This window comes from Mesoplodon bidens, assembly GCF_964165515.1.
Source record: "Mesoplodon bidens genome assembly, chromosome: 3".
Lineage (NCBI taxonomy): Eukaryota > Metazoa > Chordata > Mammalia > Artiodactyla > Ziphiidae > Mesoplodon > Mesoplodon bidens.
Window position 1 is genome coordinate 66760821 of NC_138178.1, and position 27224 is coordinate 66788044.

The 27224-nt window shown below is 47.4% G+C and overlaps 1 protein-coding gene across 1 annotated transcript in view; it reads left to right on the forward strand.

Annotated features, from left to right (window-relative positions):
• Nucleotides 1-12375: 12375 nt before the first annotated feature.
• ACSBG1 (acyl-CoA synthetase bubblegum family member 1) overlaps nt 12376-27224 on the forward strand; it is a gene marked incomplete at both ends in the record, with an annotated part of 59154 nt that continues 44305 nt past the window's right edge. The window contains one exon of the mRNA XM_081229247.1: nt 12376-12455. Coding sequence (XP_081085373.1) covers nt 12376-12455 — 80 coding nt within the window. The remainder of the gene's footprint in view (nt 12456-27224) is intronic.

Sequence of the window (27224 nt, forward strand, 5' to 3'; positions counted from 1 at the left end):
TGTTTCCAATGTTACTGATGTGCAAGGCTCCCTTCCTAGCTGGGCTATAACTTATAAGTAAATCCCTGTTACTCAACCCTGTGCCCCCAAGGGGGTCCACCTGGCACAATCACAGATGCTTGTTGATCTGCATTGAAGGGATGGAGGGACGGACGCGTGGCCACATTTATTTGCAATCATCTAGCTGAGCGAGTTATCAGACCCTTGGAGCCAGCAGGAAAAGCAGGCTCCCATGGCTCCAGGCCGAGCAGAAGTGGCAGTTAGCTGTCAGTGGTGGGGAGATGTCTCCATGGAACAAACCAAAGAAAGTTGGAGAAGGTAGGGGTATCTGGGAGGCTTCCCAGGGAAGGTGAGTGTGGGAAGCCTGGAGTGAGGAGAGGCATGGGGACGGCCGGCCCCTCTACCTGGGCCCACCCCCACTCCTCTGCCTCTTTACATCACCTTCTTCAGCCTCCCAGGCCCTGCAGCATGAATGTTCTTTCTAACGGTGGCAAAACCCAAGAGAAGTCAGTTGTAGGTGCTGAGAAGGTTCCCGGGGTTGAGATGGCTCTTCTGTTACCAGGGCTCCACAAAAGGGCTGATCAAGGCTGACTCACCTGTCCCCACTCAGCCAGGGTGAGGGGCTCTTTCCCACAGGGCTTCTTGGGGGTGGGTGGGTCAAGGTCTGTCTCGGTCCTGCCTTAGGAACACCTCCATAATGAATGGAGCTCCAGGAATTCCCTGGCGGTCCAGTGGTTAGGACTCTGTGCTCTTACTGCCGAGGGCGTGGGTTCAATCCCTGTTCGGGGAACTAGGATCCTGCAAGCTTCACGGCCAAAAAAAAGAAAAAGAACAGAACTCCTAAAGTCCTACCGGTCAAGAATGGTCTATTGGGGTGATCAGATCCCTATTTGGGAAAAGAAAAAAATCATTTTTTAGACACTTGGGCAACATTACAGAAAAGAGTTCCAGCTTATTCAGCTGTAACTGTGCCCTGCACTGTGAGTTCCACTGGGCTTCTGGAGAACAAGCAGGGAAGACCCCATTCCCCGGGTCACTGCACCCCCTCATCATCCTGTGGCTGCAAAGGCCTCACCTGAGCTCCCACCCACAGCCTGGCTGGCCCTTGGTGCTGGAGACCGAGCCCTGGGTCAGAGATCAGACTATCTGGGTACTGGCCCCACGTCCATGATGGCTAGTTTTGGGACCTCGACATGTCCCACCCCTCAGAGTGTCCCTACCTGTAGGATGGGGGTTATAATAATGCCTCCTGGCAGGGCTGTCATGAGGCACACATGAACCTTGGATCTGGATGCCTGGCATGGCTCTGGGCACTTGTGGCACCAGTGTAACCTCCCTCCTGCCCTTGTTTTGGAAGGCCAGGCTCCCAGCACCATTAGGAAGCCACCACTCACAACTGAGTATGAACATCTCTGGGCACAACACATGCCCTCTGGACATCGAGGAGCAGGGTCTGGGAGAGAAAAACTTGAACCTGAGAGGGCCCCAGCCTGACTCAGCTAAAGATGCTCCCTCTTTACCCCCCACTACCTGGCCTTGGAGGTTTGTCATTAAGCTGGACACTGGGTCTGAGTGGAGAGCAGATTCTCCACGCTTGGGTGTTCAGCCCCCCTGGGGAGCAGCGCCGACCTGCCCCAGCCTGCCTGGGCCTGGCTCCGGCTGCCTGGGCCACTCGCCAGGACACTGAGGCCTTGACTGATTGTCTCTGCTCCCCATTCCTGGCCATCCCCTGGGGAGGTCACAGACACAAGCAGCCCAGGCAGGTGCTGGAGAGGTCCCCAGACTCAGAAGAGACCCCACCCCCCACTCCCTGATGTTGGGGTCTGTACCAGAGGAAGGTATTCCCAGGCCAGCCCCTAGGTTCACAGACGGGGGCTTGTGTGCCCCTCTCCCCAGGGCACCCATCTGTCCCTGTTCAATGCCATAGGCCCTCTCCCTCACATCAACCAGCTTATTTCCTCTCTCTGGGCCTCAGTTTCCTCATCTGTGCAATGGAGGCAGAGGGCTGAAGGATGTGGGCTCCAGGCCTTTCAGGTCTGAGATTCACAGGCCTCACCAGAAGGAGCGCTCACTGGATTTTTGAATAATTAAATTTTTGGAGCATCCTTGGCCCCTGCCCAGGTGAGGGCCCTCAGAGACAGGTGTGTATGTCAACGTCACTTTCGGGTAAGGAAATGGAGGCTCTGAGACGTGAAGGCCGCGTCCAGAGTCATGAAGGCTGAAACCAGGTCATGCTAGCTCTCAGTCCAGTGCCCCTTCCCCACCCCAGCCCACTCCCCCAACTTCAGGGGCAGCCAGCCCAGGGGGGTGCAGCCTGGGCAGCAATGAGCACCCTCAGCCCTGAGGTTCTGTCGCTGACGAGAGCCCTGGAGGTCCAAACCTCTATTCTTCTCACGATGACCTGCCTCTGTCCCAATTTAGAGAGCTTTGCCAGGCTTCAGGGTAACAAAAATAATAAACACTGGCTCTTATTGAAAGCTTCCACTCTGCTCTAAGTGCTTTCTGTGTATTAACTCGCTATAACACTATGAGTTAGTAAATTATTATGACTCCATTTTACAGATGAGAACTTTGAAGCACAGAGAGGTTAAGCAATGTGCCCAAGGTCACACAGCTTGTAAGCAACTATCTCATCCCAGGTTACCAAGAGCTTATGCTCTAAGGCTTTGCTGGGAGTGCATCCTAGGGCACAAAAGTGAGGGGGTGGGGAGGAAGGAAGGCAGAAAAGGGAGGAAAGCAAGTACAAGGTAGTGCAAGCATTTCTGAGCTGGCCAGCATCCCACAGGAAAACATAGCTCTTTGCTACATCATGGAGGACATCTGGAGAGGCCCTGTGCTCTGCACTTTGGACCATTTCATTGAGGGGAGGAAGGGAAGGAACTTACTGCATCCCCTCTCCTGCGTGTCCCCAAGAGGGAGCCTGTGCAGAGTGAGGAGTGTGGTGAGCAGGAAGGAGAGAGGACCAGAGAGGTGAGAACCGCCCAGGCGGCAGACCAGATCCAGGTCCAGCCCGCCACCCCTCACCCTCCCATATTTAGTTGTTAACCTCTGCCGCGGACCAGCCGGACGAAGAAGACCAAAATGACCAGAGCCAGAAGGGAAGGAGTAAGGAACTGAAACAACACCGATGAATGGGGTCAGAAGGACCAAGACAACTGATGGTTGCAAGGCAAATTTTATTGCGCTACAGTTGCAGATTATATAGACTAGAAAAGGGAAGGTTTCCAGACTGTGGTCTACATTATCTACAGACTGTCTCGGCTCAAGGTTAACTTCCCTGGGAGAAAACCCATAAACCCAGAATCATCAAAAATAACCTGCACGGGCTTCCCTGGTGGCGCAAGGTTGAGAGTCCGCCTGCCGATGCAGGGGACATCGGTTCGTGCCCCAGTCCGGGAAGGTCCCACATGCCACGGAGCGGCTGGGCCCATGAGACATGGCCGCTGGGCCTGCGCATCCGGAGCCTGTGCTCCGCAACGGGAGAGGCCACAACAATGAGAGGCCCGCGTACCTCAACAAAACAAAACAAAACAAAACAAAACAAAACAAAACAAAACAAAAAAACCAACAAACAAAAAAACCTGCACGTGCAGGGGGGAGACAGCTTTGCTTATCTCATTTTACATTCTTTCTGATCTCTGGGCCCTGGTGATTTATCTCCCATGGAATGGAACAAGGAGGGGAACAAGTAGGGACAGTCCCTTCGAGCAGCGGCAGCATGCCTGGCACATCCGCAGCCTGCTCTCATGGCTGACTGCTTCCCACAAACCTCGTCTTGGATTGTATGAGTCATTTTTGTTGTCCTTTTTGCCTAAGCTGGTCTCAGTTAGGGTTTCTGCCCCTTGCAACCAAGAGTCCCTGTTTTACAGATGAGGAAACTGAGCCTTAGAGAGGTAAGATGACTTGGCCGGGGTCACACAGCTAATCCAAAAACCGGTGTGCTCAACCTCGGCCTGTCCCAGTGCAGATCCTGGGCATGCAGGTCACACGGCCCTCTATCCAGGCCTCTCCAGGTGAGGGAAGATCCTGGTGAAGGAAGAAGGTGTCTCCTCTGCAGACATGGGGAAGGCATCTGGGTTTGCTCCCTTCCTTCTCCTCTGCCCTAACTTCTCCACCAAACGACTTGGTCCTAGGTGGCACCGTTGCCCCCTTCCAGACCTCCCCCACTTGTTAGAATCCTCTATGCACCCATATTCCTCTACCCCTGCTCTCAGGAAAGTTCTACCCTGGTGGCCTGAGTCTCAGAATCTGAGTCCCTGGAGAAGAGGTTGAGCCTCAGAAATCCCTGGCTCTGTCTACAGCTGGAGGAAACTCAGCTCTGATCCTGGGACCTGAACTCCCCCCATTCATCATAGAAAGGGACCCGAGAGGACACGGCTGCAGCCCAGGGCCACGGCACCCTCAGGTCTTGCAGCTGAGCCTTGGGACCCAATGTCCAGGGCACACTGTGGTGGCTGACACAGGCATCCTGTGGGGGATGGAGAAAGGCCTTTTCTGAGGGTAGTGGTGGTGATGGCAAGACCCATGGTTCTTGGGAAAGAAGGTGGGAGGTGGTGTGGCCAGCAGGGGCCAGTGGAGGCCCAAAGTTCTCCTGCTCTTCTGAGGCCTGGGCCCATGAAGCCTCAAGCCAGAGCCCCAGGATGCAGCATTTCGAAAAAAAAAAAAAAAAATTACATCCTAGTAATACATACACATGGTAACAAAAAAGTAGCCCAGAGGAGCTGATACTGAAAATATACAGCAATGCTCTCCCTGCCCAAGCCCCAGAGGCACAGGGTAGGGGCAGGGCGAGGTGTTTGTTTTGTATTGTATTTATTTATTTATATTGAAGTTGATTTACCATCGTGTTAGTACTATATGATATCACTCGTATGTGGAATCGAAAAAACAATACAAATGAATGTATACACAAAATAGAAACAGACTCACAAACATAGAAAACAAAGTTATGGTTACCAAAGAGGAGAGGGGCGGGTGGAGAGGGACAAATTAGGGGCATGGGATTAACAGATACAAACCACCTGGGTTTTTTTAACTGTTTCTATCCCTTATTTTGCTTTTTTAAAAATTGAATTACAGTTGATTTACAATGTTGCATTAGTTTCAGGCATACAGCATAATGATTCAGTTATACATATATGTATTCTTTTTCAGATTCTTTTTAATACAAGATATTAAATATAGTTCCCTGTGCTATACAGTAAATCCTTGTTGTTTATCTATAACCATTTCTGTGTTTATCTATAACCTGTCTCTTGAGAGGGTGCCACAGGTTTAAAGCATGTGCTTATCTCTCTAGATCTTGATTTATCACCACAGACGACACCACTTAGCTTCCCTCCCTGCCTTCTTCCAATGCTTGAACATTTACTCCAATTTTTGGTTCTACTATTTGTTTCTGTACCTTTAAACAGCATCTTATCCTTCTACTTCTTGTTCCATCCACTTTTCACAGTGTCTCAAAGCCCTCAGTGTAAGATGAGGGTCTGAGGGACCCCTACTCCTGTTTACCCTGCGTCTTCTGTCAGCCGGCACTTAAATCTGGTGTTGTTCAGATGAACAACATTTACATTCTTTAATGAAACAAACTTGAAACTTCCCAGCTTTTTATATAGCAGATTCCAAAAATGTCCTATGATCAAATATTATAGGTGGTACATGAACAAGCATTTTACAAAATAGTTTTATAATTATTTTAATATGCATTGGGAAATATAGGTATGCATGTATATAATGAGTCCTTCAATGTGTGATTTCACAAATCTAATTGCTTAGGATGAAGCTAGAGTCAATTCCTAAAAGTTAAAACTGAGTCAAGGTGAAGAAAAATATTAAATTCTGTCCAATACCCGAGGCATGCAGATATGGAAAAAATCATGAAGGGAGCTAAAAGATTGATTGGAAAACTGGTTTTGAGTCTCAAAGTCGAAAACCAGCAAGCACAGCAATTGCTTTGCTATGAGAGTACTTATCCTCCACTGTTGAGCCTGGCGGCAAGCTGAGATGATGTTTCCTTCCGTAGGTCGGTGCCCCAGAGCCTGGGCTACACAAGAAGTAATGTGCCATGCCGGCACTGAGGACATTGTACGGTCAGGCCATTCAAGATGGCTGTTCTGTTGCTCTCTGTACATCCCCCTTCTAGACCAGGCCCTGCTTCATTCACATGACTATCCAATCCTCTTAATTATAGAGGTTAATTAGCCCCTGGTAACTGATGAGCCCACCTGAGTCAAATCTCCCCTATAAATGGTAGCCTGTTTCTCCCCTGAGTAGTGAAGATGGTTGCCGTGTCCTGCTTGCCAGCTGCCAGGCACGGAGGGGTGTTGCCCCAGGACCCTTTGTTTCAGACATGTAAGATCCCTTGTCCAATTGATGATCGTTGTCTCTGTTGCTGTCTGCGGGCTCTTTCTTCGGTCTCAAGGCTGGACAACTACCAGGCTTTCAGGCCTGCGGGTTGCAGCCCAACCCACATGTAGACTCTGTCTTCTTCCAATTAATTGTTGACAATCATTCCACGTTCATCTTGTACCATGATTTGTTTTTGCAAGTTGTTTATCTTGGTATTCCTAATCATCCTTTTTTTTGTTTTTCCCTCATTAACCAAGCAGCGTATCTTCAGGTTGAATCATCATCTCAGTCATCCCACCTGTTGCATGGAGGGCCCCTTTTTGCCTGGAGACACCCAGGAACTGTTGATTATGCTGCCGGTGATTGGGGTCCACAGCTGTTCCACATCTATACTCACAGGTCAGAATTCGTTCATTTGATCAGTATTTATTGAGAACCTACTCTCTTCCAGGCACTGTTTTGTTTTTTTTTTAATGCAAAGGGTTACATTTTGTTTTCCAAAATGACCCCATAGGCCTTCTTTTTAGGAACTCACTTTTAAGCAGTTGTATCATTTTTTTATTGGAGTATAGTTGATTTACAACATTGTGTTTCTGCTCTACAGCAAAGTGAATCATTTATACATATATCCACTCTTTTTTAGCTTCTATTCCCATATAAATCATTACAGAGTATTGAGTAGAGTTCCCTGTACTATACAATAGGTTCTTATTAGTTATCTATCTTATATACAGTAATGCCAGGCACTGTTTTTCAGGAAGGAATTAAAGAAACAGAATCCCTGCCTTCCAGGAGCCTGCATCTTAAAGGACAGATAGATGATAACACAGAGTATCCTGGAATTAGATGATGGTGAGAGCATGGAGACAATAAACAGAAAGAGGGTGGGGAGTCCTGGGTGGGTGTGTGGTTTTAGCTGCAGTGGTTGGGGAAGGCCTTACTGAGAAGGTGATGTCTGAGTAAAGACAGAGGGAGTGAAGAGAGAGTTGGTGGATGTATGGGGACAGTGTGTCCCAGGCAGAGGGAACAGCCATACAGAGGCTGCGGGGCGGGAGGGAGAGCACAGAGGCCGATGTGGCTCACTGGGGCCCAGGACCAGGAAGGCCAGTCATCCACATCCGATGGGGACGGGGGCTCCGCCCTCAGCACATGCTGTCCTGAGTCCCTCCAGCCTCCTCCCTTCCCAAGTCCTCACTCTCCCCCTCACGACATGCCCTTCACTGTCCCTTTTAACTCTCACTTCACCTCTCTCTCCTTTCCAAGCCCCATTTTATCTAATCTCGGGGAGGAAAAATTGGCTCTGGGCGCGTGTTTGCATCATCACGTTTGCATCATCACGTTCTAGGTCAGATGTTTCTGGGAACCTTTGTTTCTGCCTTAGTGGGGACCAGCGGAGAGAACGTGGTCCCCACAGTGCAGAGAGAAGGAGGCAGAGAGGTACACAGAAAACCAGGTTACTACCAGAGATACAGCAGTGCCACAGTGGAGCCCCGACTGGCCCCCTCTCCCCAATCTTCTAGTTCATTCCATAGCCTACAACTCCAAGAAGTAGTGATTATTAGCCCCCCTCACTATGACAAAGCTCAGACTCAGAGGGATGGGGCCCCTTGCCCAAGGTCACTCAGCTCACATGCAGAAGAAGCAGGATTTGAACCCAGGTCTGTGTCGATCCAAAGCTTGGGGCTTCCCACTTCCTGTGGCTCCTCACTGTTAGATACAGAGCTCAATGGTCTACAAAGAGCTAGGAGCCCTCTCCTAGAAAAGTGCAAACAAATGGACACACACACACACACACACAAAGTTGCCTGTGACTTCAGGGGGGTCCCCGAGTCCAGGTAAGCACACCTATACCAGCCAGTCCGTGGCCTGTTAGGAACCGGGCCACGCAGCAGGAAGTGAGTGGCAGGCAAGCAAATGAAGCTTCATCTGCCGCTCCCCCAGCGCTTGCATTACCTCCTGAAACGCACACACCCCCGCCCCCGTCCATGGAAATATCGTCTTCCACGAAACTGGTCCCTGGTACCAAAAATGTTGGGGACCGCTGACCTATACCACCTGTGGCTGTCTCTCTGGAGGGCCCTGTGCGGCTGGGCTCTCCTTGCCGCAATGCATTATGCCCCCGAGCATCCTAGAGAGGCCTTTTCCCAGCCAGTAACCCCTCCCCACTCTACCCACAGCAGCTGGAGCAACAGGAGAGCCCTCCAGCTGGTGCAGAAAACATTGTGGTCTCACACACTCTGCAGGAACAGATCTTCCCAGTCAACAAACTCACGTGGGCAAAACTGCAACTTTATTTTTCTGTAACTCCATGAATTTTTTAAATCTCTCCTCCCTTCCTCCTATGGCAAAATAGTTTTTGTGAAATGGGCACATTAATTATCATTTTTAAGTTTAAATTAAGTCCCAGCAGTTCCACTTCTAGGAACTTTTCCTAGAGCTAGACCAACTCAAGTGCCTATAGTACAGGAATAAGGCTGTTTGTTTCAGCACAAAACTGAAAACAACCTTGATGTTCGTTGTACAGGACGGGTTAAGTGCATCCTCGCCAGCCCTTCCGTGGAATGCTGTACATCCCGAAAAGAGGACTAGGAAGCTCTCAATAACAATAGGAAAAGCTCTCCAGCCAACACTGTCAAGCATGAGAACAAGGTATAAAATCGTGTATACCGTGTTACCATTTGTATATATCCAGAATATTTCTAGAATGATGCAAAAGCAACTTTTAACAGTGCTGGCTCTGGGAGAAGAAATGGGTGAGGGAAGGAGAGAGAAGAGGGGGAGAAAAATTTACTTTTCGCTGAAGTTCTCTGTACAGTTTTTAAGAAAAAAATTTTATTGAGGTGAAATTCACATAACATTACAATTTTAAAGTGCACAATTCTGTGGCATTTTGTACAGCCACAATGTTGTGCATCCACCAACTCTATCTACTTCCAAAACATTCCACCACCCCAAAAAGGAAACCCTGTACCCCTTAAACAATCATACCCCTTTATACATTTTACATGTTCCTGCTATATCAGCAAGGGTCCCGACAAGAAAGGGATGGCCCACTCAGAGGGGCAGTTAGAGAGGGGAGGGCAGGGTTAAGGGAGCCACAAAGGATGGAGAAGCAACAGCAGGGAGCTGGACCACTCCTGTGGCCCCAAGCCATCTGGGCGGGATGTCAGATAGGACCTTCAGCTGTCAGGACAAGGATGAACCTGCTGCCCAAAGGGCAGCCATCAGGGAGGGAGTGAGAGGAATCAAACTCACAACCTCTTTCTGTCTGTCCTCTCTTCTCCAGCTGCCATCTGTATTGGCCTAACTCAGCCAGAGGCCAGGGGCCATGGTGATACCCACACAGGTGAGCTTTGGGGGACCAAGCCAGTGGAGAGGGAATCTGGGGGGCAAAGGCAGAATAACCAGCACATGGTTATAGACACTTTTCCAAATCAAGTTCGTTAACTATTTTTAAAGCTCAGCTAAATCAGACTCAGTGGTTCCCTGTCCTTCCCTTCAGCACCATGTCCCAGCATCAACCCTATGTATGAGATGTGCCTGTGGTCCTGGTCCTAAGGTGGGGTCAACCCTCCACGCCAGGACCACTGAGTACCCATGCTCCCATCAGCCTCTGTTGCCAGCCTGCCAACCCTACCCTCTCCTCATGTGGACCCTTGGTCCTCTGCCTGCACTGAGGAGCGGGACTGCCCAGGCCCTCTTGGCCCTGGTGCCTTGGAACCATCTCCTCCTCTGTGGCCTGCACTGCATACTGTAGGGCCTTGTCACTTTCTTGGGAAGCCTCAGACCCCACTACCCTCTTCCCTCCTTAGGGCTCAGGAGCCCCTCTCCAAGCCACCCCTGACCCCCCTGCCAGGTCCTGCCCTCCTTTTTGAACTCTCTTCCTTTTCCAGCTCTCAGGATCCCTAAGAATCTGAGGGATGGGGTTGGGGGAGGGGAAACTTGCTCTGCCTATACATTTTACCAAACCTTTCCAGACTTTCATCTTTTTTTTTTTTTTTTTTTTTTTTGCGGTACACGGGCCTCTCACTGTTGTGGCCTCTCCCGTTGTGGAGCACAGGCTCCAGACTCGCAGGCTCAGCGGCCATGGCTCACGGGCCCAGCCGCTCTGCAGCATGTGGGATCTTCCCGGACCGGGGCACAAACCCGTGTCCCCTGCATCGGCAGGCGGACTCTCAACCACTGCGCCACCAGGGAAGCCCCAAGCTTTCATCTTAACCAAAGCTTTTGAACTTAAAAGTTAAGAATTTGATGTCATTTTTTTCTCTGATTCAGTTTCCCCTTGGGTGGGGCCTCACCACTTATCACTCACAATGATGTTCCACTGGGCACATTCAATCAGCCCATGAGCACGGCTCTCCCCATCACCTTCTCATGTCCAGTTGGAGCTGGCAGCCACCGTGACCAGACTCCAAGCCAACATCCTCATGATCCAAACAGTTAAATTAAGGCCCAGAGAGGGACAGAGACCTGCCCAAGGTCATGGGGAGAAGGGGTCAGTGGAAGATTCGGGCGTCAAAGCCAGACTCCAGGCCTCCTGTCTAATGTGGCTTCAGTGTATTGGGAGGCAGCATCCTAGGGTCCACGCTCTGCATTTGCATGGATTCAGGCAAGCTCTTTCCCAGCCACCTGCCTCTACCAGTTAAGACCTGTGACCCAGCTGAACCTGCTGACCCCTTCTGGGGACATCTCGTAGAATCTCCACCAATGCCTCCTGTAGTCAGGCTGTACTCAGTTGGATCATGTGCCCCCAAAAGTCATGCACACCCAGAGCCTTGGAGTGTGACCTTATTTGAAAATAGGCTCTTTGCAGATATAATTAGTTAAGATGATATCATACTGGATTAGGGTAGGCCCTAGTCCAATGACTGTTGTCCTTTAGAGAAAATAGGGACATAGACACAGAGGGCAGACAGCCATGTGGAGACAGAGGCAGAGATTGGAGGGACACATCTACCAGCCAAGGAACCTAAGGATTGCTGGGAACCACCAGAAGCTAGAAGAGACAAAGAAAGATTCTTCCCTAGAGCCTTTAGAGAGAACATGGCCCTAATGACCCCTTGATTTCAGACTTCTGGCCTCTAGAACTGTGAGAGAATACATTTCTGTTTTACGCCACCCAGTTCGTGGTACTTTGTTCCTGCAGGGAACTAGTCTAAGGGGGAGATTTCTGGTACTCAGAGAAAGCCCCCCCCGCCCCCCGCCGTGCCCTACATGAATTTTCCACATCTGTTTATAGATGCCTGCAAACCCGCCATCAATACTCTTCTTTCCTTTAGCTGATGGAACAGATCCACGCTTCTATTTTGGTGCCCCTGGGTGGTCACGTTCCTAGGTCCTCTATCACGTCTGCTTCAGTGCAAATGCTTCTGTCAACTATATCATAGTCCTCAGTGTTGGAAATGTCTCTTTCCTTCCCCTGGACTGGGGTTCCTTGAGGGCAGGAGCCACAGGTCCTCCTCGGATCTCCAGCCTCCAGTGCAGGGCCTGGGGGAGGTGGGCTGTGCGGGTGAAACCCCTTCCTGGGGCTGCGTCCAGCTGACGGTGAGGCAAGGTTGCAGGATGTGGGCAGTCGAGGTTAGCAGCCACTGCAGGATCTGAATCCAGATTGGTGCTGAGAACCCCTTGGGCTCTGACGTGGCCTTTTAAAGCCAGTGAGGGGGCCCAGAAGCCCTGAGCCCATTGGCCAGACTTCCTGGGAGAACCAGAGTGGATTTGCATGAAAAAGAACACTGGCTTCATTGAAATTCTCCTCGTCTTGAGTGAAACAAAATCACAAAGAAAAGGAAAGTTTTAATCCTGAGCAACTTCACCGCTGAGGGGTGTTTTGAGCTTCTAAAAATAGAGAGGAAATGGGTCTCTTTGGGCCACTCTAGTCACTGCCTCCCCAGCCAACCCCCACCGCCCCCCACCCAGTCAAGGCCAACCTCTCGTGCAGTGGGAGACGGCTCTCTCTCCAGCAGATGCCCGCGGCGGGTGCTGTGCACTTCTGGAGCCGGACGCAGCTGTCCCCCCCAGGACCCCAGCATGCCGGACAGCAGAGTGGCCCCGCAGGAGAGCCGGCTGGATGCAAGCCTGGGGACCACCCAAGAACACTTGGCAACCAGGTAAGTCGGAGGTCGGTCTCTGTCCACGGAGCCTCTGGCCGAGCTCTGGACTTGACTCTGCTGTGTGAACCTGGGCAAGCTGCGTCACTCTCTGAGCCTCAGTCTCTTCATCTGGGAAATGAAGGGAAGGGTCTGGATGATCTCTAAACGGAATAAGCCCTGGACTGGGACATGTGTCACTTGGAACTGTCTACTCCCCTGTGTGGCCAAGAGGGGCTCAACCGAGGAATGAGGGCATGAGTAGGGGGCTGCAGGTGGATGGAGGAAGAAGTTTTCAGTCAATAGGAATATTTCCCTGTCCCCTCAAGGGGGCCTTTGGCATGTGGGGTCAATGACAGACAAGGACAGGAGAGAGCCAGAGGATCCAGCTCCAGCTTGCTGTGTGACCTTGGTGGGTCCCTGAGCCTCTCTGGGCTACAGCTTCCCTGTCTGTAGGTGAATGCAGTGGTTTAATTTTCCCCAAAGCCCTCCTGCTGTATGTGTTCTGCTAATCTATGATTCAGAGGAAGCGGGTTCAATTTGTCAGCCATTCACTAGTGCCCACTCTGGCCCAGGCCCTGTCCATCCAAGGAGTGGGAAGATCCTGAGAATTTGGGACCCAGTCCTGGCCCAAGGAGCCCCCAACCAGGAGGCAGGGAGAAGGCAGACACATGGAACCCCAGGGTCCAGATGCCTGTGGTCTGTGTCCAGGAGGAACACAGGCCAAGAGGAGGAGGGAAGCTTCTAACGGGAGACTCTTGAGACAGGCCTTGGATGGTCAGGAGGGCACTCACAGAGAGGAAGAGCCATGCGGGAGGAGGGACCAGCGTTGCCATGGTGAGAATATGCGAAGGAAGACGGGGAACTCAGGGAAGGGAGAGGCCTGGGTGGCTGGAGTGCGGAAGGGGAGAAGGACAAGGGAGAAATGCCAGGGGCTGAGCCCTATGGGGAGATGTTGCCAGGGTTTGAGCTACAGAGTGAATGGCCATTGTTCTCAATGAGGGGCTACGAGGAAGGAAAGATGGAGCAAATGGAATAAATGTGAAAGTGCCTCACAGGCAGAGGCCCCTCCCAGGGCTGGAGGCCTGGGCCCTGCCCCGGGTCTGCAGATAATGGAGAATGGACTCCTGTCCTGCCAGGAGCAGGGGCTCCTTACCTGCAAGACTGCCAAGAGCATGAGGTCCAGCCCCCTCCCTGGACACAGGCCACACGCAGAGGGTCAGTGGGGCCCTCAAGGTGGGATGGCTGGAATTCTCTCACCCTGGGAAATGGGCTCACAGAGGCCTGGACCTGCTTTGCAGACTCCATAAAAGAGAAGCAGCAGAGAGCCCCAGGCTGGGGCAGGGCCGGGAAGGGTAGGTAGGTGAGGAGCCCTGTGGGGGAAGAGAGGGCTGAAAACTCAGAAGGTCAGTCCCCCTGCTTTCTTGCTTAGCGACTTCGGGGAAGTTGTTGAGCTTCTCTGAGCTGGAGTATCACCGTCTATACAAATGAAGACAAAACGCCTGACTACTATTAACCCTGCAGAAAATTTGGACAGATTCTATCAGCTGCTGTGTATGAAATGCTTTCAAAGGCACAAGGGCCACCTATCAAAGGCATAGTGAACCTCCTAGCAATGCCTGGGAATTCTCTTAGCAGGCTGCGGGTGCTTATGCCTTGGGTTCCCATCCAGCTCTGCTCCGGACCTACTCTGATTCTGGGCAAGTCACCCTCTCTGAGCCTCAGTTTCTCCATCTGTCAAATGGGGATGATAATGCCTGCTCTGTCGGCCTTGCAGAGCAGTCGTGAGGAAAGAACTTTGAACCCTTGTTTAACATTGTTGTCAAGTCAGAGGCCGTTACAGCTGCGGTGATGCCCCTCCAGGCCGGCCCCAGCAGCAAAGGGCTCTATCTCAGGCTTGCCTATCTGTCCTGGCCTTGTGGCCATGGGCTGGCTTCTGCTCCTGGGGGAGGGTGGGCCTACATTCCTCCAATAGCCTGAGAGGGGCCTTATCTTACCCCCTTCCCCTTCCCAGGGTTGCAGAGGGGAGGCCGGAGATCAGGGAGGTGGAGACTTGGGCAGAGGAGGGTTTGCACACCAGGCTGACCCACATGAATTCCCTTTTGTGCCACACCGCTTGCAGGGTTTGAGGGAGGGAGCCGGGCCAGGGCCAAGAGAGGCTGGGTCTGCTGGGTTGGAGCCAAGACAGGTCAGGCACTGATCTGGCAGCTTGTGTTCTGTGTCCTTTGAGGCTGCGGCTGTAGACCACACCATCCATCAGGAGTACCCATCGGAGTAGCCCTGTTAAACTCTCGGTGCAGGAGGGACACCAGCCTCCCTGAGCCTGAAGAAGCCCAGGTTGGAGGAAGGGCTTCAGAAGAACCAGAGAAGGGGACAGTTCATCCTGGGTTTGAAGGGTGGTGGATGCCCTGGTGGCAGGCAGGGGCATCCTGTGGACTGAAGCTGTGGTTGTGGAGTTACAGGTGGCCGTCAGACCAGTCAGGTTAACTCCTAAGCTAACTCCTAGGTCTGGATAGGCTGGTGTGGCCAGACTAGGGGCAGCCAGGCATGAGGGCTGCCAGAGCCAGAGGAAGAGGCAGAGAGGAGCCCTGGCAGGCGTGGAAGCAGTAGAAGCAGAAGGAGAGCCTAGTTTGGGGAGGTGACTCTGGCAGCAGTGAATACAGGCTGGAGTTGGGAGGCAGACGCCAGGAGAAGGGAGCCTGCAGGGTCGAGTCTGGCCCAGGGAAGGATGGCGAACTCTGAACTGGCCATATTCCCCCTGGGCTCCCAGCTGCCTCTCCCAGCCCTGCCTGCTCAAAGACTGGGTGCCGAGGAGTTCCCTCAGAACCAGGAGTGTGGGGCAGGCACAGGAGGCTGCTGCAAGCCCAGTGAAGAAGGCTGTTCTCACTGATAAAGCTTTCCAAGGATGATAGGGAGTGAGCTCCCCACCTCTGGGGTGTGCAAGCCTGGGAGGAACAAACCTAATGCAAATGCTATGGAAATGATACAGGCATCCTTGTAGTTTTCCCAACTTCCTCCCCATCACTTCCCCATAATATGAGAAATGGTTATCATAGAGTTGCCTTTTCCCTCTTATTTTGGTATCTTTATTATCTATCTCTTTTCATAAGTATACATTCATCTATTCAAAATTATTTATTGTTGAATATGTCAGGTACTATGCTAAGAGAATATCATAGAAAACAAAACAAGCCCCTAACTTAAGGAATTAACATACTTGAAGCAAAGACAGACATGAACAAATAATTATATAATTACCTTTTTTTGTTGTTGTAAATTTATTTATTTTTGGCTGCTTTGATTCTTCATTGCTGCGTACGGGCTTTCTCTAGTTGCATCGAGCGGGGGCCACTCTTCGTTGTGGTGCGCGGGCTTCTCATTGCGGTGGTTTCTCTTGTTGTGGAGCATGGGCTCTAAGCGTGCAGGCTTCAGTAGTTGTGGCACGCAGGCTCAGTAGTTGTGGCTTGCAGGCTCAGTAGTTGTGGCTCATGGGCTTAGTTGCTCCGCGGCATGTGGGATCTTCCCAGACCAGGGCTTGTACCCGTGTCCCCTGCATTGGCTGGCGGATTCTTAACCACTGCACCACCAGGGAAGTCCCAATAATTATACAATTACTTATTAAACTACAAGTGCAAAAGGTGCCATGAAAGAATTAAGGGGGAAAAGGAGGGAATGTGGTCATTGCCACTGAATTGCACACTCAAAAATTATTAAAATGGAAAATGTTTAATTTCTTAAGGTCTGACTCGGAGGTTGGTGAAGTCTTCCTTGGGAGAAGTAACATTTAAGCTGAGACCTGAAAGAGGAGTAGGAGTTGGTAGGGAAAGATCTTTCTCAGAAACGGGCATAGCACGTGCAAAGGCCCTGAGGTGGGAAGGAGCTTGCAGCGTTTGAGAAACTAAAAGACCAGTCGGGGCTTCCCTGGTGGCGCAGTGGTTGAGAGTCCGCCTGCCGATGCAGGGGACACGGGTTCGTGCCCTGGTCCGGTAGGATCCCACGTGCTGCAGAGCGGCTGGGCCCGTGAGCCATGGCTATTGAGCCTGCATGTCCGGAGCCTGTGCTCCGCAACGGGAGAGGCCACAACAGTGAGAGGCCCATGTACCGCAAAATAAATAAATAAATAAATAAAATAAAAAATAAAAGACCAGTCGGCACAGGACAGAGGATGTGGGAGTATATTATAAGTACCACAGGAAGGCAAGGTCAAGAGTCCCAGGATAAAGGGCAGGGCACATCCCAGAAGTCAGAATCCCTGGGGCAAAGTAACCCTGGGCGTAGACCTCTTTTTTTTTTTTTTTTTAACGATTATTTATTTATTTTATTTATTTGGCTGTGATGGGTCTTAGCTGCAGCATGCAGGATCTTCTCTGTGGCACGCAGGATCTTTTGTAGCGACTCCTCGTTGCGGTGTGCGGGCTTCTCTCTAGTTGTGGTGCTGAGTGAGCAAGCTCAGTAGTTGTGGTGCGCGTGCTCTCTAGCTGTGGCGGGCTGGCTCCGGAGTGCGTGGGTGGGCTTCTCTCTAGTTGTGGCACACGGGCTCCAGAGCACGTGGGCTCAGTAGTTGTGGCACCTGGGCTTAGTTGCCCTGTGGCATGTGGGAACTTAGTTCCCCAACCAGGAATAGAACCCGTGTCCCCTGCATTGGAAGGTGGATTCTTAACCACTGGACCACCAGAGAAGTCCCGGTGCTAGACATCTGAATACAAGTCTGGATGCTTTCAGGATGCAGATGAGCCCAGGCCAGCACTGAGTTCCTGCAGGGGCTGTAGAGTCACTGGCTGGGGTCAGTAGAGCCCAAGCTGGCCTGGAGTCAGAATGCTAGGCTGGAAGCTGACTCACTCTGTCCCTAGGCAAGTCCCTGAATGGTAGACTCTCAGGCCAGTGGGGGTTTTTTAGGTCACTGAGTCTAACCCACTCTGTCACAACATTCACATATTGTCAACCTACCCTGACTTGAATACCTCCAGGGATGAGGAACTCACTACTTATCTCTTTGTCCTGCAAAAGACATGGGCAGTGGTAGTGGGAGAAAGTCCTATATCACCCTGGGTTCTATGAGTGCCCCCTGGGTTCTGGCTCTAGCCCTCCTCCCCAGGCAGCCCTGGCTCCTTGCAAAGGAGCCTGTGAGGAACATTTAAAGTCAGGGCTGGGAAGGTGCTTTGGAAACTGCAAAGGTTGCACCATGTGAAGGACATCTAGGACCTAGCTTGGACTCTAGCCCCAAGCGGCTGTAAAATAAGAATTTACATCTGCAAAATATAATAGGTTGTGTGTAAGCAAGATTTTCATATAGTGAAGTGTACAGACATGAATATAATTTGATGACTTTTGACAAAAAGTATATACCCCTGTAATCAACAACTCAGTAGAAACATAGAACATTTTCATCAGCCCAGAATGTCCTCTCTGCTCCCTTCTAGTCAACTCTCACCCCCATTTGTCCTTAAGCAAACCAGTTTTGAACAGCCACTGTTTTCTGGCTGTTCTTGAACATTGTATAAATGGAATCACACAGTATGTACTTTTCTATGTCTGGCTCCTTTCACTCATCATGATGTTTGCACGATTCCTCCATGTTGTGAAGTGTTTCAGTAGTTCATTCTTTTGTACTGTTGAGTAGAATGCCGCCATGTGGCTAGACAACGATTTGTTTGTCCATTTTCCTGTTGAGGGCATTTGAGTTGTTTCCAGTTTGGGGATTTTATTAATAAAGCTGCTACGAACTTTCTTATATAAGGTTTTTTGTGGACATATATATTCATTTCCTTGGAGAAGACCCTAGAAATACAACTGTTGTATCAGAAGATAGGTATATGTTTAAAGAAGCCACTAGAAGTTTTCCAAAGTGGTCATGCCATCACCGAGAGCAGTTTCTGTTGCTCCAAATCTTTGTTAACACTAAATATTGTTAGTCTTTTTAATTTTAGCTATTCTGGTGGGTGAATAGTGGTATCTCATTGTGGTTTTAATTTCCCCGATAATGATGTTGAGCTTCTTTTCATGTGCTTATTGGCCATTTCTATATCTTCTTTTGTGAAGTGTCTATCCAGATCTTTAGACCATTTTATAATTGTGTTCTTAATCCTTTTATTACTGATTTGCAGAGATTTCTCTGTATATTCTGGATATCAGTCCCTAACTAGATACTTGTATGGACAATATTATCTCCCAGTTTGTGGCTTGTCTTCATTTCCTTAGTGCTGTCTTTTGATGAGCAAACATCTTTTTATTTGATAAATCTAATTTATCTAAGAATTTCTTTTATGGTTAGTGCTTTTGCATCCTCTCTAAGAAATCTTGGCCTGTACTAAGGTCACAAAGATACTTTTTTCTATGTGTTCTACTAAAAGCTTTAGCCTTTACATTTAGGCCTATGATCCATCTCAAATTAATATTTTCTTTTTTCCCACATTTTTATCCAGTTATTCAAGTGCCATTTGTTGAAAATGATTTTTTTTTCAGTATTAAATTGCTGTGGCTCCTTTGTTTAAAAAACAAACAAAAAAAGAAAGTCAACTGTCCATATGTATGGGCCTATTTCTGGATTTCCTTCCATTGAACTATTTTTCTATATTTATGTCAATACACACTGTCTTCATTACTATAGCTTTATATTAAGTCTTGAATCAGATAATGTTGGTCCTCCAACTTTGTTCTTTTTTTTTTCTTTTTTTTTTCCCAAGATTGTTTTGGCTATCCTGGGAGCAGTAGGCAGCCTCTAAGATGCTCCTTAATGATTCTTACCTTCTGGATTCTTGTGTAATCCCCTACCCTTGAATGTGGGCCAACATAGTAACTCATTTCTAAGAAGTAGAATATGGCAAAAGTGATGGAATTTCACTTCAGAGATTTGGTTACAAAAAGACCATGATTTCATTTTTACTGCTCTCCCTCATTTTCTTACTTGCTTGCTCTGAGGGAGAGGCCCAGGTGGCAAGGGCCTGAGGGAACCCTCTGGTCAACAACCAGTAAGGATTTGAGACCCTCAGCCCAACAACCTGCAAGGAACTTAATTCTGCCAACAGCCCCATGAATGAGCTTGGAAGCAGATCCTCTCCCAGTTGAACCTTCAGATGAGAACACAGCCCTGGCTGACAGTTTGATGACAACATCACAAGAGATTTTGAGCCAGAGGCACTCAGTTAAGCCACACCTAGATGTCTAACCCACAGAAACTGTAAGATAATAAATGCTTGTTTTTTAAGTCACTACGTTTTGGGATACTTGTTATGGAATAATAGGTTACTAACACAATAGCTCCTTTGTATTTCCATGCAAAATTTAGAATTATCTTGTCAGTCGCAACAAAAAAGAGTGCTGGAATTTTGACTGAGAATGAACTGAATCTATATTTCAAGATGGGGAGAATATCCTGATCAATGAACATGGTATGTATTTCCATTTACTTAGGTCTTTGATTTCTCTCAACTATGATTTGTAGTTTTCAGTTGTAGACGTCTTACACATTTTTTCCTATATTTGTTCCTAAGAATTGTATGGGTTTTAATACTATGTAAATTGTATTTTAAAGTTAATTTTCTAATCATTTGTTATTTATATAAAAATACAATTGATTTTAAAAAATTGACCTTGTATCCTATGATATTACTAAATTAATTTATTAGTTCTAGTGCTTCTTCTTCTTCTTTTTTTTTTTTTGTGGTACGCGGGCCTCTCACTGTTGTGGCCTCTCCCGTTGTGGAGCACAGGCTCCAGACGCGCAGGATCAGCGGCCATGGCTCATGGGCCCAGCCGCTCCGCGGCATGTGGGATCTTCCCAGACCGGGGCACAAACCCATGTCCCCTGCATCGGCAGGCGGACTCTCAACCACTGCGCCAGCAGGGAAGCCCTAATGTTTCTTTTTATAGATCCCCTAGGATTTTTTAATACAATTTTATACAATTTTGTTATCTATTTTAAAAGATAGTTTTACTTCCAATCATTTTGCCTTTTATTTTATTTATTTATTTATTTATTTTTTTGCCTTATGGCACAGGCTAGGACCTTGAATATAATGCTGAATAGAGGTAGTAAGAGTGGGCATCCTTGTCTTGTTTCTAATATATTTAGCATTTCCACTGATCTTCATTCCTTCTTATAGATCCATGTTTTCCTCTGGTGTAATTCCTATCAGCCCAAATAAATCCCTATAGCATTTCTTGTAGTGAAAGTGTCCTAGTTAATCTCTTGCTGCTTAACAAATCACTCAAAACTGTGGTGTCTCAGGCTTCCCTGGTGGTGCAGTGGTTGAAAATCCGCCTGCCAATGCAGGGGACATGGGTTTGTGCCCCGGTCCAGGAAGATCCCACATGCTGTGGAGCGGTTGGGCCTGTGAGCTATGGCCGCTGGGCCTGCACGTCCGGAGCCTGTGCTCCGCAACGGGAGAGGACACAACAGTGAGAGGCCCGCGTACCGCAAAAAAAAAAAAAAAACAACTGTGGTGCCTCAAACCAACCACAATCATTTATTATCTCTCATGGTTTCTATGGGTCAGTAATTCAGGAGCAACTTAGTTAAGTGGTTCTGGCTCAGGGTCTCTCCTGAGGTTACAGCCAAGATGTCAGCCAGGGTAATACTCATCTGGAATTGGAAGACCCTCTTTCAAGCTCACTTATAAGGTCGTTGGTAGACCTCTGTTCCTCATTGGCTGTGTTAGTTTCCTGCTGCCACTTGAACAAATTACCACAAGCTTGGTGGTTTAAGACAGAATTTATTTTTTCACAGTTCTGGAGGCCAGAAGTCTGAAATCAGTTTCACAGGGCTAAAATCAAGGTGTCAGCAGGCCTGTGCTCCCTCCAGAGGCTCTAGGAGAGAATCCGTTCTTGGCCTCTTCCATCTCCTGGAGGCTACCCACATCCACCTTGGCTTGTGGTCACACCACTCCAGTCTCTGCCTCTGTGGTCACATTGCCTTCTCCTCTCTGTGTGTGTCAAATCTCCCTCTGCCTCCCTCATGTAAGGATACAAGTGAGTGCATTTAATGCCCACCTGGATAATCCAGAATAATGTCTCTGTCTCAAGATCCTTAATTTAATCACATCTGCAAATTCCTTTTTTAGGGGGTGGGGAGGGGAGGCATGTAAGGTAATATTCAGTTTCTAGAGATTAGGAGATGAATATTTGAAGGGGGGGTGGGGCATTTTTCAACTTACTACATTGGTGTTGCCCACGTACTTTAGTTTTGCCAGTGGACCTCTCTATAGGCTGCTTAAGTGTCTTCTTGACATGACAGCTGGTGGCTGGGCCCAGGGCCATCTCAAAGTTTTCTTTACTCATATGTCTGATGCCTGAGGTGGTAAGACTCAATAAGCTGGGATTGGGAACAGCTGGGGAGCCTCAGTATCTCTCTCTCTCTCTCTCTCTCTCTCTCTCTCTCTCTCTCTATTTCTATGTAGCTTCTTCACATGGTCTCCTTCATGGTGGCTTCAAGGTAGCCAGATTTCTGACACGGTGGGTCAGGGATCCAAAAAGCGTGTATCCTGAGAGAGTCAGGTGAAAACCATATCACCTTTTATAATCTAGCCTTGGAAATTACATAGTGTCACTTCTACTACATTGTATTTGTTAGAAGCTGGTCATTAAGGCCATCCCATATTCAAGGAGAAGAGAATAAAACTCAGCCTATTGATGGGAATAGTGTAAAGAATTTGCAGACATGATTTCAAACCATCACAGAAGTGCGCTGGTGAAAAATCCTCCCATCCTGCATTTAAATGAAGTGTCATTATTTCACTTTGGTTTTAATTGAAATATAGTTGATTTACAATGTTGTGTTAGTTTCAGGTGTCCAGCAAAATGATTCAGTCATATATATATATATATATATATATATATATATATATATATATATATATATATATATATTCTTTTAGATTCTTTTCCATTAGAGGTTATTGTAAGATATTGAGTATAGTTCCCTGTGCTATACAGTAGGTCCTTGTTGGTTATCCATTTTATATTTGCTTTCATTATGAAAGATGTTTTTTGAAAGATATTTGATGTTGCCTCACAGGTAACTGAGGTTCTATTCATTTTTTTTAATATAATGGCTTTATTGAGATATAAATTACATGCCATAAAATATACCCATTTGAAGTATAAAATCCAGTGGTTTTTAGTATATTCCCAGAGTTGTGCAAACATCACCACAGTCCATTTTATTTTATTATTATTTTTTTGTGGCTGTGCTGTGGGGCATGTGGGATCTTAGTTCCCTGACCAGGAATGAACCCGTGTCCCTTGCAGTGGAAGCACGGAGTCTTAATCACTGGACCGCCAGGGAATTCCCCACAGTCCATTTAAAAATATTTTCATTACCCCAAAAGAAACCCTAGATCCATTAGCAGTCACTCTCCATTTCCCCTCAAGCCTCCAGCCCTAGGCAACCACAAATCTGCTTTTTGTCTCTATAGATCTGCTTATTCTAGACCTCTCACTTAAATGAACTTATATATCATCTATTGTGAATGGCTTCTTTCACTTAGCATGATATTTTCATGATTCATCCGTGTTGTATCATGTATCAGTACTTCATTCCTTTTATGGCCAAATAATGTTCTAGTGTATGGACATGCCACATTTTGTTTACCCAGTCATCAGTTGATGGACATTTGAGTTTTCATTTTCTGGCTATTATGAATAATGCTCCAATGAACATTTATGTACAAGTTTTTGTATGGACATACGTTTTAATTTCTTTTGGGTATAAAGCTAGAAGTGGAGTTGTTCGGTCATATAATAACTCTATGTATAACTTTTTGAGGAACTAGCAGACTGTTTTCCAAAGCAGCTGCATTACCACCAGCAGTGTACAAGAGTCCCAGTTTCTCCACATCCTCACCAACGCTGTTAGTATCTGTATTTTATAAACAGCCATTCCAGTGGGTATGAAGTGTTATCTCATTCTGGTTTTGATTTGCATTTCCTGATAGCTAATGATATTGAACATCCTTTAATGTGCTTGTTGTCCATTTGTATATCTTCTTTGGGGAAATGTCTATTCAAATCCTTGCCCAGTTTTAATTGGGTTATTTTTCTTTTTTCTTTCCTTTCTTGTTGTTGTTGAATTGTTAGAGTTCTTTATATATTCTATACAATTCTCTTATCAGATAAATGATTTGCAAATATTTCCTTCCGTTCTGTGGGTTATCTTTTCACCTTCTTGATGGTGTCCTTTGAAGCACAAAGAGGTTTAATCTTGATGTAGTCCAATTTACCTGTTTATGTTTTGTTGCTTGTACTTTTGATGTCATAGCTAAGAAGGCTTTACCTAACTGAAGTCCACCTCCGTGCTTTCACTGCCTAGGGTGTGGGTTCCACCCCTGGTCAGGCAACTAAGATCCCACAAGCCATGTGGCGTGGCCAAAAAAAAAACCCCAAAACAAAAAAATAACAACTTAAGTCCACATAGATTTTCTTCTAATATTTTTACAGTTTAAGCTCTTACATTTTGGTCTTTGATACATTTTGAGTTAATTTTTTGTGTATGGTATGAGGAAAGGGTCCAACTTTATTCTTTTGCATGTGGATATTGAGTTGTCCCAGCACCATTTGTTGATTTGTACCATTTGTTGAAAAGTATACATTCCGCATTGAATTGTCATGGCACCCTTGTTGAAAATCAGTTGACTATAAATGTGAAGGTGGATTTCTGAATTCTATATTCTATTCCATTCATCTATATGTCTATCCTATGCCAGTATCACTTTGTCCTGATTACTGTAGTGTAGGTTTATAGTATGTTTTGAAATCAAGAAGTGTGGTCCTCCAACTTCGGTCTTTTTCAAGATTGTTTTGTCTATCCTGGGTCTTTGGAAGTTTCATAGTAATTTTAAACCAGTTTGTTAATTTCTGCCAAAATGCCAGCTAGGACAGAGATTATGTTGACCGATAGATCAATTTGGCTACCTTTTTTTTTTTAAGTTTTTAAAGTTTTTTTTAAACTTATTTATTTTATTTATTTATTTATTTATTTATTTATCCCTGGCTTCATTGCTGCCCGTGGGCCTTCTCCAGTTGCGGTGAGCGGGGGCTACTCTTCATTGCAGTGCGTGAGCCTCTCATTGCGGTGTCTTCTCTTGTTGCAGAGCACTGTCTCTAGGCACGTGGGCTTCAGTAGTTGTGGCGCGTGGGCTCAGTAGTTGTGGTTTGCAGGCTCTTAGAGCACAGGCTCAGTAGTTGTGGTGCACGGGCTTAGCTGCTTCGCGGCATGTGGGATCCTCCCGGACCAGAGCTCAAACCTGCGTCCCCTGCATTGACAGGCAGATTCCCAACGACTGCACCACCAGGGAATACCCAATTTGGCTATCTTAACAATATTATTATTGCCATCTTAACAATATCAAGTCTCTTGATCTTGAGATGCCTTTGCATTTGCTTAGCTCTTTGTTAATTTCTTTCAACAATGTTTCATTCTGTTCAATGAAAAAATCTTTTTTCTCTCTAGTATTTGGATTAAATAATTTCTATTATTCTGTCTTCATGTGTATGAGCTTTTTGGGGAGGGGTTGGTTTCCAATCTGCTGTTAAGCTCATCTGGTGAATTTTTCATTTCAGAGATTGTACTTTTCTTATACTTTCTATTTTTATGTTGTGATTCTCCATCTGTTCATCAGTTAGCATTTTTTCTTTAAATTATCAAACGTGTTAGTAGCTGTTTTAAAGTCTTTGTATATTTATTCTAACATCTGTGTCATACCTGAGTATGTTTCTATTGGCTGTTTTTTTCCCCTTGATTTTGGCTCACATTTCCTGCTTTTTCAGATGTCTGATCATTTTTTGTTATATGTTGGATACTGTGATATGTCAGGAGTATGCTGATTTGAAGAATTTAAAAATACATGTGCATTAAACTAGTGTCTCAGCCACAATGCTCTGCCTTTCTGAGCCAGTTGCTCCTAAGAAAAACCCATGTTGCTGGAGAGTGCGGAGAGGGATAAGGAGCTTCAGAGAGCCTCACCCAATTTTAGGCAGAGCATATGGTGGTTCAGAACATAAAATCTGGAATCAGATTGCCTGGATTTGAATCCCAACTATTCCAATTACAAGCTGTATAACCTTAGGCAAGTTACTTCATCTCTTTGTCCTTCCATTTCCAATTAGATGGGGGATTCTAATTTAGTACCTATTTTATAAGATCATTGAGATAAGTAAATGAGTTAACACATGTAACGCAATTGGAACAGCACCTGGCACATACTAATTGCTCAGTAAATGTTAGTTCTCACTTTAAAAAAAGTGATACCATGTTTCCCTAAAAGACCAGGCTCCCACAGCGCTGTGCCTCCACCTCATGACCCCCTAGGCTGCCATGCTCACAGATACCTCTCCTGTATACAGGCCATGTACGTGCCTCTCTCCTTCACTCTCCTCTTTAGACTGTGGGCTCCTCTAGGGCAGGGACCAAGTCTGGGAGCCAACATTCATATGCTGCAGGGACACGACACCCCTGTTGGTAGAAGTCTAACTCCCAGCTTTGCCCCCAACCTGACACCATGAAGTTCCTCTGGCCGAGGAATGGGCAGTATTCTTCCCTCCTCTCATCTCCTTAGTAGAAACATGGAAAACCACCTATCATCAGAGCTGGGACTTAGAGACTATTCCTTCCACTCCTTCATTTTATAGATGGAGTAACTGAAGTCCTAACAGGAGAAGTGTGCCCAAAGTTAAACTCGTGGTACTTCAAATAAAAATGGCAAGTGATGGGAGATGGCAATGTTCTAGGAGTCTTTGCTTTGTGTTGGAATTATGTCAACTCCAAGCTTCATACTGCTCTCCCAATGATGATTCAAAACACCAGCTGACAGTGATCTGTGTCTGTCATCAATACAACATAAGAAAATCGTTTGATGGTTTAAACCTTGGCTATATACAAAATTTTTCAAAATTTTGGAGGAAGGGTGTAAAGAAGGGTCTAATGATGAATGATTGGAAGCAGAAGTTTAGAGGACCATGGGATGCCCACCTTTCTACACCTCCCACCCTTTTGCCCCCGCCCCACCCACTCGAATCACCCAGTAGACCTGAGACTATTGAGGTATAGCCTGTTGGTTAAGAGCATAAACACTGAAGCCCACTTGCGCAAATTTCCATCCTACTCTGCTAACTGAAAGATCTTGAGCAAATTATATAATCTCCTTGTACTTCAGTTTCCTCATCTGTAAAGTGGGGATAGTGATAGAAATTACCTTATGGGGCTGTTGTGAGGATTAAATGTGTGAATATATGTGTAAGGTGCACAGAACATTGCCTGGCGCACAGTTAGTGCTGCGTACCTGTTAGCTATTAACCATTACTATCGTTACTTTGCCTTGTTTTCCCCCAGCTCCTCAGGCCTGGGAGCCTAGTAACACCCAACCTCGTAGCCTTGTCTCTACCAGGTGCAGCAGAATACCAGCTCAGGCCCCCAAATCACCAGTCATAGACAGAAAACTGGAAGACCCTCTGTCTGTGACTTATCTGAGGAAACTGAGTCCCAGAGAGGACCAGGGACTTGCCCAAGTTTACCCAACTAAGGCAGAACCTGGGCTAGAATCCAGATGTCCCAGTGCCCAGGGACCTGTCTTGGGCATGAACAGACTCCTTCCAGGCTTTGCAGGGGAGCTCAGTGTGACCATGCAGACTGTGTGATTAGCTAGACAGGGTTAAACACTGAGCCACTGCCAACTGGGTTAGAAGTCAGCTGGCTGGCGGGACAGCCCCACCACCATGGATGGTGGGAGCCAAGGTGAAGCTGGGACTAGCCTTTGGCCTCTCAGCAAACACTCTACTGTTGGGCCCTTAGACTGGGGG